The 13,094-nt window shown below is 43.0% G+C and overlaps 1 protein-coding gene across 1 annotated transcript in view; it reads left to right on the plus strand.

Moving 5' to 3' along the window:
- Positions 1 to 247: 247 nt before the first annotated feature.
- LOC311220847 (very low-density lipoprotein receptor-like) overlaps positions 248 to 13,094 on the plus strand; it is a gene marked incomplete at both ends in the record, with an annotated part of 87,167 nt that continues 74,320 nt past the window's right edge. Inside the window, one exon of the mRNA XM_084304490.1 lies at positions 248 to 1,470. Coding sequence (XP_084160616.1) covers positions 248 to 1,470 — 1,223 coding nt within the window. The remainder of the gene's footprint in view (positions 1,471 to 13,094) is intronic.

A 13,094-nucleotide genomic window follows, 5' to 3' on the forward strand; every position in this document is an offset into this window, starting at 1 on the left:
GGGCAGGAGTGCAGAGACGCAGATTACACCGCCAAATGACCACCGTCAGGCTCGTTCACAAACAGCTTCTAGGGTTGCAGCTGGCACGGCCTGCAGCCGTATAGCAGACGTTACACTCTCTTTCCTAACTAGTAATCATGTGTCTCATCCATTTGTGGTGAATGGTCAGTGGCAAAAAGAAAAGGGGGAGAGTAAGGGGCGACAAAGACAGAAACGGTACCAGGAGGATGCCACTGACACTAACAGCATGGGTAATAGGAGCAGTATAAGTGACACAGGTGCAGGGCGGCGGTGGGTGCTGCCGCGCTGCGGGGCACTCTGCCTGCTGCTCGCCCTCGCCGGCCTGTGCACTGCTGCTGACGGTGCTAGAGCAAAATGTGAAGACTGCTTAGATGGCAGTGATGAGAGTGCTTGTGTGAAGAAGACGTGTGCTGAATCTGACTTTGTGTGCAACAGTGGTCAGTGTGTGCCAAATAGATGGCAGTGTGATGGGGATCCGGACTGTGAAAATGAGTCTGATGAGAGTGCTGAGCTGTGTCATACGAGAACATGCCGGGTAAATGAAATCAGCTGTGGTCCTCAGTCAACCCAGTGTATCTCAGTGTCCTGGAAATGTGATGGTGAAAAGGACTGCGACAGTGGAGAAGATGAAGAGAATTGTGGCATTGTGACTTGTAGTGCAGCAGAATTCACATGCAGTAGTGGGCAATGTATTTCCAAAAGCTTTGTCTGCAATGTTCAAGATGACTGCAGTGATGGTAGCGATGAGCTGGAGTGTGCACCTCCTACCTGTGGTGTTCATGAGTTTCAGTGCAAGAGTTCTACCTGCATCCCTATCAGCTGGGTGTGTGTTGATGATGCTGACTGCTCCGACCACTCGGATGAATCTTTGGAGCAGTGTGTCCGCCAGCCTGCACCTCCAGTGAAGTGTTCTACGAGTGAGGTGCAGTGCGGCTCAGGTGAATGTATCCACAAGAAGTGGCGATGTGATGGAGATCCTGATTGCAAGGATGGAAGTGATGAAATTAACTGCCCTTCCTGGACCTGCAGGCCAGACCAGTTCAGATGTGAAGATGGGAACTGTGTCCATGGGAGTAGGCAGTGCAGTGGTGTGAGAGACTGTCTGGATGGCACTGATGAAGCAAACTGTAACAATGTTATTCAGTGCTCTGGACCTGGCAAATTCAACTGCAGAAGTGGAGAATGCATAGATATCAATAAAGTGTGTAACCAGCAGAGAGACTGCAAGGACTGGGGTGATGAGCCCCTGGAGGAATGCATCATAAATGAATGTGACTGTCCAGCTGGGTTTGAGTTTATAGACAAGAGAAACTGTGGAGACATTGATGAATGTCAAAACCTTGGTATCTGTAGTCAAATGTGTATCAACCTGAAAGGTGGCTACAAAAGTGAACGTAGCCGTGGATATCAGATGATTCCTGCTACAGGAACCTGGAAAAGGCCATACTGGTACAAAGACACAAATAACACCTGTGATTGCAATGACGCTGCTAAGCAGGGTTTAGGGGTTTATAGCATGGAGACAAGGGGTAACAACTACAGTGTTTGGAACAATTGTACAGCTTTGGCCTTACCTCCTGATGTGCTTCTGATTTGTGGGGATGGGGCCTGGCAAGGTATCCCTGCAAATGCTATCAGATGTCCATGTTACATAGATAAACTCATTGTATTTGCTCCTAGCTTGTTACAGTTGCGTGAGATCACCAGACATAAATGGACATTGCTTGCATTGGATTGTAATGATAATGTTGAATTGTGTGGGGTTGCAGCTAGAGCGGCATTAGCAATTTCAGTGCCTGGAGTGGCATCTGCGGCCGCACGTAACAACTTAGAAAAATTGGTATGCTGGGCCGAGAGGCAAGCCTATGCCACGACAGAGATACTTGAGGAGATGTTACCAGATCAAAATAGTCTGCGACATCTGCTTTTACAGGATCAAGCTGCTATTGACATCTTGCTTTTGGCTCAAAGGAATGGGTGTGAGGACTTTAAGGGAATGTACTGTTTAAACCTTTCTGATCATAATGAGTCAATTCACAAGTCCATTAGTTTCCTGAAAGAGCACATGAGAAAGATTCAATATGGTATCAATCCTTTCAATCAATGGTTCACTGACTTGTTTGAAACAAAGTGTAGATGGTTGCTGGGTTTAATCACAAGGGGATTAAGGATTTGGTTTATGGTGGTGGTAATCATCGTTGTGTGTTGTAAGTATAGCTAAAGAGTTACTTGTAAAACTGTTGTGTCGGGCTTGGTTTGCTCAAAAGAAGAAGGGGGAATTGTTGAGGGATTTCTTGAAACAGCAAAAATCCCATGGCTTGCTGTAGCTGAGCAAACCAAGCTACCAGGGCAACTATGAGAAGTTCCCATGACAGTGTTCCCACATCGCCCAATTGAGGAATTCAGGAAAATATTGTTACCAGTAGCTGGCCTCAAGGACAAGGTCTATGTGACTGCTAATCACAAGGGGGTTGTTTTCTTGCAGGTGGGGTTGTTTTCTTGTAGCTGTTTGTCTGAGTGCTTTTGACCAATAATCTTGTGTGAAACACTGTCCACCCCTGTTAAGTTCTCTATAAAAGTTAGGCTATTCGGGCAATAAAATGGAGCATGATCTGACTCTGCTGGTGTCTGTCGTGCTTTCGGCCGTGCTTCCTGCAACAGGGGTGCTAGGAGGAGCTGCGCTTCAGTACCGACCACCTCCGAAGCAGATCGAACTCCTTCATATGCTGCCAATATCTCCTTTTCAGTTGGAGTATAGCGGGCCTCAGATCCTCTGTATCCCCGACTCCAAAACCCCAGGGGCCGACCTCGAGTTTCCCCAGGTTCTTTCTGCCAGAGGCTCCAGGTGGGGCCGTTCTCCCCGGCTGCAGTGTAGAGCACATTCTTTACATCTGGTCCTGTTCGAACTGGCCCAAGGGCTACTGCATGGACTATTTCCTGCTTGATTTGTTCAAAGGCTTGTCGTTGTTCAGGGCCCCATTCAAACTCATTCTTCTTACGGGTTACTTGGTAGAGCGGGTTTACAATCAGACTGTAATTTGGGATGTGCATTCTCCAAAACCCCACAACACCCACAAAACCAGGACAGCTGCGACACACAGCAGCTGGGAGAGTGAGAGGAGTGAGGAACAGCCTTGCAGGCGCCAAGGTCAGTGAAGAAGGAGGGGGAGAGGTGCTCCAGGCGCCGGAGCAGAAGTCCCCTGTGGCCTGTGGTGAGAACCATGGTGAAGCAGGATGTCCCCCTGCAGCCCATGGAGTACCACGGTGGAGCAGGGTTCCACGCTGCAGCCTGTGGAGGAGACCACGGTGGAGCAGGTGGCCCTGCACCGACGGAGGCTGCCGCCTGTGGAAGACCCCTGCCCGAGCAGATTCCCAGCCGGACCGGTGGCCCATGGAGAGGAGACCACGCAGGAGCAGGTGACCTGGCAAGAGCTGCTGCCTGTGGGGGAGCCAGGTTGGAGCAGTTTGCTCCTGAGGTACGGTTTGGCCCTGTGGTATGGACCCATATCTGGAGCAGTTCTGGAAGAGCTGCTGCCTGTGGGAAGCCCACGCCGGATCAGTTCATCAAGGACTGTATCCCGTGGGTGGGACCCCACAGCACAGGGGACGAGAGTGACCGAGAAGGAGCGGCAGAGAAGAAGCGCTGTAGACTGACCATAACCCCCATTCCCCCATTCCCCTGTGCCACTCAGGGGAAGGAGGTGGAAGAGGGTGGATGGGGGGGGAAGGTGCTTTTGGTTTCTTTCCTTTGTTTCTCACTTCTCTAGCTTGTTAGTAATAGGCAATAAATCTTACTATCTCCCTATTCAGAGTTTGTTTTGCCCATCACAATAATTACTGCGTGATCTCCTTGTCCTCATCTCAACCCTTGAGCCCTTTTCATCGTATTTTCTCCCCATTCCTCTTTGAGGAGGGGGAGTGAGAGAGTGGTTGTGATGGAACTTGGCTGCCCACTCGAGTGGAACCACCACACAGGACGACTACGAGAATTTCCCATGACAGTGTTCCCACATCGCCCGAGTGAGGAATTAAAAAATATTGTTGCCAGCAGCTGGCTTCAAGGACAAGATCTATGTGACTGCTAATCACAAGGGGGTTGTTTTCTTGCAGGTGGGGTTGTTTTCTTGCAGTTGTTTGTCTGAGTGCTTTCGACCAATATTCTTGTGTGAGACACTATCCGCCCCTGTTAATTTTGCTATAAATTCAGGCTATTTGGCTAATAAAGGGAGAGCATGATCTGACCATACTGGTGTCTGTCATGTTTTCGATACATTCTGCAATATTTCTTTAATGCTCTCTGACAACCTCAGATGTCACTGTTGCACCCAAGCCGTGATGCCTTATATATTGAATAAATAAGTGGCCAAGCAGTGTAGTATTTAGGCACTGTGTAATATTTAAAAAGGGTGGGAATATTTTCAATGCCTTTCATCCACCTATTAGAGAAACAGTGACACTAGTGTCACAAGTTTATATAATTTCTCTTGCTGCAGAAGAGATGTCACATACATTGGGGGCACAGGCTATTTGTTTTGCAGTCCTCTGTATCCTGGTGTATAATTATCATGGCTCATCTTTTTTAAACACCAGCCATATCTTTGTTTTGCTCTCTTTGTTGATAGATGTAATCAATACTGTTGCCATGGCTACAGTAACAGTAGCTGAGAAGATGTTGTTTGTTGTAAACAAACTGAGCTATACAGGCGCAAATCCTAGTGGAGCATTTCTAGTCCCCTGCCTTATGCTGATTAACACCACCATCTTCCTCCTGCAACCAATTCCTTATTTTAATTAGCATTAATTTAAGCTGTATCAAGGAGTGTTTCCCCTTTTGTGCAGTTGCACGCCCTTTATGACAGCTTTTTTTCCCTATAGCAACAGCCTTAGGTTAGGACTGCAGCCCTGCTGAGAGCATCATCACAGCAAAGCCCTGCTGGTACCAACAGTTAATCTAGATGTATACACTAGCATAATGACAAAAGATTGTTTTAATTTGCTTCCTACATTCTCACCTCCAGGGGCAACTGACCTTGTTTTGATGTAGGAGCCATGGTTATCTGAAAATGTGTTACTAATTCTGAAGCTTGTTTAGCTTCAAGCCAATTTTTCAAAATTAAGGGCCAAATTCAGCTCCTCACATAATGAGATGCAACTCCTCTGTAACCAACTGCATTGCAAATTCTTACATTACTGTTGATTTAACCCATGAACTCCCATGTTCAACACTGACTGCTCGTCCACCACTCTTTAGTATAGAGCAAAGCTGCTATTTGCAGGATATCAGCAGGAATCTGCAGACCTCGGATGAGGAATGAGGTAGTGCTGAGAACAGAATTTCTCATAAGGTACTGGACACAATGAGAATACTTCCAGTGTTGCTATATGATACCTTTACAATGTGAATGCCAGGTCCACTGTTAGGCATACTTGGTCCACTGTGTGAAACCTATAAGACCATAAAGTGAAAGGGTTCCAGAAGTCTTCTGGAAGGACAGAACATCACCAACATTCAGAGCTTCAGCTAATTGCCTGTCATGAAAGAATAAGATTATTTGGGAGACTGAAGTAGGACAAAATATTTGTGAAGTTAGGTATCAGTGATCTCTTCCATGATCAGTCCTTTTCTTGCGACTTTAACATCCCTATCCCAACCTATGTAGTCTGAGAAGCCTGATAGTATTATAGTGCTCATTATCTTTCAACTGTAGCCGTAATCTCTTCCCTTAACACCTGTTTTCATATCACAAAATGCACCGTAGGTAAAGATGTGTCTTCCTTGCAGCCTTCTGACAAAATTTCATAACCTGAAGGAATATCAGATTGTGAGGTTAAGCCAAGGAAGAAACTGCAGCACTAGTGAATTTCCTGGATTGCACAGCTTTACATTCAACTCTTCAGGTTACTTTAATATAATTTTACTGATAAATGATAAACAAGGTGACACACTGACACTCTCAAACTTGATGAATAGGAAGAAAAAAATTACCTGTGAACTTTTAGAATGGTTCACACTTATTTTCAGCTTAGAAAGCTGTTACCTATTCATATAGCAGCTTTTTAAAGTGCAAATGGGAGCAAACCAGAATGCAGAGATCTTTAGTAATTAGCAAATGTCTCCACAGTGTCGAGAAATCAACCTGAAATATTGGAATAGACCAAATGCTCTATGGATCCAAACTTCCTTTTCCCTTTTTTAATGATGTTTTACTAGACTGACAGTACAATCAAAGGGTGCAATTTGGCAGCCCACCTAGGAGTATTTTCACAGCAGAACCTTCCTTGCAACTTCTTGTTATGTTCTTCCAGCAACATAACCTAACTTAATATGCTTCGCCAGTACATTGAGTCAAAAGACTGCTCTGAAGTTTGTTTTTTTCCTTCTTTTTTCTTTTTTTTTTTTCTTTTTCCCAGCAGACTAAAAGGAAACTTTATCTTCAACATAGAAATGAAACCCAAACTAGAGAGAAGCTGCACAACAGGATATATTCTCTATCCCTCAGACAGCATGTGTGACACATGAAAGAAGGGAAGAATGAAGCTGTAGCTGGCAATTCAGCTACCTGAAAAAAGTCAGAATTTTGCTATACGTGCTTCATTCTTCAGTTTCAACCTGGAATTTCCAGATGATTTTTGTAACTAGGTGTTTAGCAACACTAGAAGAAATGGTTTCTGCTTAGCAGAAATGCTAATCTAAATGTATATGACAAGTGAAGGAGAAAGGAAGAAGTATATATTGATAAAATGGACATTTAAATGATGAATAATTCAAATTTTTCCCATGTCATACAAGAAACTTGTGGCAGAACAGGTAACATGAAACAGGTCACTTAAGTCCTATTCTGATGTTTTGTCCATGTGCCAGTCCTATAGTGCAAGTGTTCCTATCTCCTTTAATTAACCTTTCGTTTGTATTTATTCTTATCAAACCTTTTTTTTTTTTTCTTCCCCTATTTACTACTTCAAACAGTAAAAAAATCAAAAGAAATTTAAAATTCAACAGGCCAGCAACTGAAGGCCATGTATTGTCTGTGAAACATTGGGTAGGTTGTAAACCTGGATGTTATAAATGTGAAATTGTTTACAGGACAGTAATGGCTTTGCATGCTGGTTATATATCCTTAGAGAGGCAAATAAATACCCATAAGATCAGCAAGTTTTAAATACCCATAAGATCAGCAAGTTTAAGAATTGACTGCGTGTTAAGTGAACTGGAGTAAATGTCTGATTGCTTAATCTTAGTTTCTAACTAATATGAAGTAATTTCACATAGCTTAATGCATCACCAAAAATGATTAAGACAAATCACTGCCTCATACTTGCTAAGTTCATGCAGAGACAGTTACAGAAACTTAGTTGCTGCGGGTATCCAATTAAGTCTTGATTAGATATCTCATCCCTAAGGACCTTTGAGGATCTCTAACTACTAACCATGGTTATGAAAATATTTGTGCATTTGGAGATACAGATAAACTATTTAAAAGCACTTTCCCTAAGGCCAAAATCATCTTCCAAAGTTCGTTGTCCAGATGACAGCTGGTGAGTAAATTCACGGACACAAACCAACATACCAGAGTACTAGTCAATGTGACTATCTTGTGTTTCTTCTGAGAAGACAACATGGAGATATCCAATGGATAACAAAGTAATAGTACTTTTGTTCTTGTGGAACTGGATGAGCAATCTAATTGAGGGAAAAACAGCATAACTTGAATAACTAGACCTTGATAAACTCAAACTGCATACATTTCCATAAGCAAAATGTTCATACTAAATCATAAGTTCTTTGAAATTCCAGGAAAAAAAAAAAAAGATAATTCAGAAAGCATATATTTCATGGATTCATAAAGTTTTAATAAGAAACCTTTTGAGACTTACTTAGAAAACTAACCATGTTAAGAAGCAGCACATGATTGTAGATTAAAATTCAGCAAATATTAATTAGAATAAATGCAGTTTCTGACTGACATCTCTTGCCCAACTAACACAAAGTAATGGATGTTTTTATGTGTGAAAAAAAGGAATTAAGTATGTTCTATGTCTTCTGCTGGTAGCAGTGTCTTTTTCTGATGCTAAGATTCTCCCACAGATGAGCAACAGCATATATTTAGGATATTAAAAATTAGTCTTCTGGAGGAGAAGCATATACAGATATTTTCCTGGATATTTTTGTGGCGTAAAGACCACAAGGACACCAGGGTTCTTTTAGGATCAGTAACTGCTAGTTCTTTATTGATGACATAACTTCATCTCTCTCTTACAGATGTGAGAAACACTCACATCATATTGGCCTGAGCCAATAACATAGGCTCAGGCAACGATCTCAGTGAAGTAGCAATTTTATTTGCGATTGCAGTGGTGGGCATACCACAAGCAGAAGCACACTTACTAGTCACACAGTACAGTTTATATACTTTACTTCTCGAGGACTGGGACCCTCCCCTGTTTCCCCATTGACTGGGTAATCCATGTGAAATGTGTTCATCTGATTCGTGTCAATATGGAACAATGCTAGGGCTGCATGGTGTGATGAATGTGATCTTCTGTCTCACATACTCTTGTATAACCACAAGTCTAAGAAAACAAGAGTGGTTAATGTATATAGTTCTTTATCTTGCAAAGGAATGTTTTACCAATTTGTGTCAATAGAGAGCTTGAAGGGAAATGTATTTGTAGTCTTTTCCTTGAAGTCTCTGATATCTGGGGGGTTTCAGAACAACTGCTAACTATTATGACTATTGCATGGGACACTATGCAAGTCTCTGATATATGGCCAGGAGATTAAGGAGACGGGGAGAGCTGAAGAACAACTAAAAGACAAAGCTTGCAGGGGATGCTGCACAAGTCTTTGACATACAGCCAAGGAGAAGGACAAGAAGGAGGAAGACTATGAGCCTTCAGCACGAGAGACCCGCAGAGACCCCCAGAGGGACCACCGGAGACTGATGTGCATGCGTCAGTGGGAGGGTTTGGATTCCAGAAGCTAATTATAATAACCCTGTTTTTTTTAGAAGTAGTAATGAATATGTATCAGCCTAGGAGCATAAAAATCAGCTGCTTGATGTAACTGGTGTGCGTCTTAGTGGAGCAGAGACTCCCGGCGCACCCTGCGCTGTTTGCTTACCTCTATTCCTTTAATAAATTGTAAACTTTGATTATAGTCCTATTTTGAAGACTGAGCCATTTATTACAATGGGCTAATTTGTTGTGGAAATTAAGATAAAAACTACAATAATTTTACAATAACAGTTTAATGTGTATGCCTACACTGATGTGTATGCATACATATAAATATATATGTATATGTACACACTCACACATCACATCCATATTGCTAAGATGTAAAATATGATACAGAAAAATCATCAGATACATAAATCTCTTATGAGCATTTAGAGCCATTGGGCAGAAGATTCATTCAGGTCTAGTTAATCAGCATCTTGCAATCCGGCTACTGAGATAAGAGAAGTCTGTCTCATCTGTTGGTTTTCAATAACTGGAAGGTTTTGATTCATCTATCACACAATTCCTCCCATTTCTATTTGGAGAAATATGCAATCTGTTATATATGGAGTGGTAAATCTTGTTGAGAAGTTGGTTGATATTAATCAAGAAGGGGGAGATGTGGGAGTGTGGCCATGGGGGTCGGAAAGCCCCGTGGTTGATGATAACATCAGACTCTTAACGATGAGGCTATCAGGAATGTAAAGAGTTTAGAGAGAACAAAGAAGGGTGATTCAGGAGATGCCTTGCTGTCTGGGGTTGCTTGTTCTTCCTCTGTTAAGGAATGGAAGTTGTGTGGGGGGGTTGCTGGTTAGAACTGTTAAGATTTATTGTTTAGTGTGCTTTCAAGTGTTAACGAAATGCCGGAAAAGCAATCACGTTTTGTTGCTTTCGGGAACCTTGTGGTGGGCAGAGCATGTGCAGAAGAAGAGGGGGACAGTCGAAGCCACTCCTGCAGTCTGGAACAAAAGGTTGCTAATGGTGATGGGAAACTGTGAGCCTTTCACCCGCAAGGACCGCCACAAAGAGAATTATAATATGAAGCGGGGATAGGATATCCATATGTATAAGTGTACTTGGTTTTCTTGTAAATATGTAACAGCAATGTCCTATATATATTTGGAAAGTTCGACGGGTGCGTGTGCGTATTGGTAGAGCATAGACTCCCCGCACACCCAGCGCTGTTTACTTGCCTTTTATAAATATTCTTTTATGTTACTAAATTCAGAGTTGAGACTTCATTTATAACAAATCTGTTCCATTAATAAAATGTTGCAAGTAGATTCCTCCTTCCATGCAATTCTAAACCCACTTGACAGGTGGATATTTTGACCTGTTCATGGTGCAAAGCATTGAGTCATTTTAGTAAGTGTATGTCTCCACAAAGAAAAGAAAGATAGACACTAATTAAAACCTGGGTAAGTCATCTGGAAGACTGGTAGCACACTGTTATAAATGACGATACAACTCAATCTGAATTTAGTAATATTTATAAAAGGCAAGTAAACAGGCCCCTGGTGGAGCAGGCTGTTCCCCCCTCCCGTCCCCCTCCCCGATGCTTGGGAAACTGACCAAACACCACAGCAAATATACCAAAACTTCTAGACTGTTACTTAGATAATGCCTACATCCCCTTTCCCTGCTCATTCAACTTCAAACAGCTCTGTCAAACGCTACATACCACACCTTTAACACCTTCAGTAACCTTTTTTTTTTTTTTTTTTTTTTTTAACACTTCTTTCTATCTTTGTTTCTACAGCCTGTACTTTCACCAAAGTCTCAGTCAAGGGCCAACTTAATTTCATACCTTTCTCCCTCCAGGATGCTAAAACAACATATCAGTATACCACATTTCATCCCATTTTCCTTCTTTCCTCCTTCTTCCACTCCGGATATTCCTATTCGAAGTGGCCAGCCTAGCCACACTTAAAACATCTTATCAAAGCCTGTCCCTGCTAGGACTCAGGCCACAACACAGGCAGCCTTCTTTGCCTGCCATTCCTTCATCTCTCTTCCTCTCCTTTCCATCCTGGCCCTGACTCCTCCTGAAGATTTTCTTCCTCTTTCTCCAACCCTCTGCCTCACTACCTGCTGCAGTGTCAATACCATTAGTTTTGCTCTCTGCTTTTCCTTCTCATCTCCCCTCCGGACACACACCTCCAGGGCCTCCCGCAGGAGGGTCCCCCAGTGACTGTTCACTACATCCCCCCACCTTCTGGAGCATTTTATGCATATCTTGCCAGGCTTTAATCACACAATGAACTTTCAAGAGCCCTTGGGAAGAGCCTTGAGTCCTTGGGACTCATCCCCGAGTACTTTCTCATTCTGACCCCAAGTCTCTCATATGATTTCTGTGTTGCACACTATTATTATTCCAGCCAGGATTGGCAAGTGGGTATTTCTGCCCTGCCGGTATTACCCCTGGTCCTGGAGGATGAGCTCTTTCCGATTCTTGTATAGCAGCTCTCCTCCTGATCATTCCCATTTCTTTCCCTGTAAACAACATACTTATAGACATAATTCCCTCCCCCAAGAGTATAAATCAGGTCGTAGGAACTGGTCTAATTGTTCAGCTAGGCTGTTGGGGTCCTCAAATAAAGACTTCCTCTCCTTCTTAAAAGTCTTAACCTCTCTGCTGGTAAGGAGGGGGGGTAGTTCACCTAAGAGGATACACAGTTAGTGTTAGTACTGTTAGTATCAGGGAAGGCAAAATTCTCAATATATCTTCTACCTTGTTCTAATTCTTGCCAGAGCCTAGAGTACGATCCTTCTTTAGGGACAGTGTTAATTGCAGTCCCTGTCTCCCTTCCTGGAGTGACTGCTGCTGCCACGGGTACAATATTAGGATTATAGGGAGCATAACTTGGCTCCTTCTCCGAAAAAGGAATCTTATTGTTTACACATAAATTTAAAGCCTGAATTTTCATCAGAGCCGTATTTTGGCCAAAATACTGCTGTTTCCTTAATTGGTTCTTTTGTCCAGACTGATACAGAGTATTTAACTTTTTTTTTTTTTCTTTTTTTCTTTTAAAATCTCCTCTAATTTTGGGATTAAGTTTCCAATTTCTTATCATTCTTCAGGAAGAACTATTGGTAGGCACTCCACTCCCACAGGGATATCTCCCTGTCCCCTGGAACTCATATTTCCCATTTTTCCTAGCCCTCGTCAGTATGTTGCTAAAGAAATTTCCCTTCTGCAGTGTACCACACACTAACATTCTGAAAAATGGGGGTGTACTACCCATCACTTTCCTGTGCGAGGGCTTACCATACACCAGATTTCCCGAGACTCTTCACACAGAGTCTCATCCGATCCCCAAGGCAATACTTAATATTTCTTACCTTGGTCTATGCACAGAGTTACCGGATCGATTCTTAAAAACCCAGAGTGCCTACCTTCTTCCTTTCCCCACTACTTCACGGATCCTGCCTCTTTAACCAGCCCTCTGTCAGCTTTCTGCAGAACCACCACCGCCAATGCACAGGACCGCTGAAATCAGAGGGGCATGCCTTCCTGCTGCTGCGGCGGTGGGGCTCCCCAGTAGGTGACTGGATCCCGGACGAGCCCCCAAATTGTGAGAAACACTCCGTAGCCAATAATTTAGGCTCAGGCGAGGATCTCAGTGAAGTAGTAATTTACTCGTGATTGTAATGGCGGGCACCCTACAAGCAGGAGAGAGGGCATCTACTAGTTCCAAAACACAGTTTACATACTTTTTTATGACAGGACCCTCCCCTGTTTCCCCACTGAGTGGGTAATCCAGGTTCACAATCTATTTGATGCTTCACAAACAATGCATGGCCTTCAGTTGCCGGCCTGTTAAATTTCAAATTTCTTTTGACATTTTTACTGTTTGAAGTGGTAATGTTTCTTCACTTATCTGACTTGACTTGACACCGCGATTTTCACCTAATTGTACTAAGGAGTATGGTTGTCTGCATTTTACAAGTTCGCCTGCTAAGCTTTCTTATCACTGTAAGCATATCTCAGTACCACATTCCCTCCTTCTAAACAATGTAACTCTGCAAAAACAACATTTCTATTCCCACACTAATAATATGATTATCATAAA

This window comes from Netta rufina (assembly GCF_964035555.1).
Source record: "Netta rufina genome assembly, chromosome: W".
NCBI lineage: Eukaryota > Metazoa > Chordata > Aves > Anseriformes > Anatidae > Netta > Netta rufina.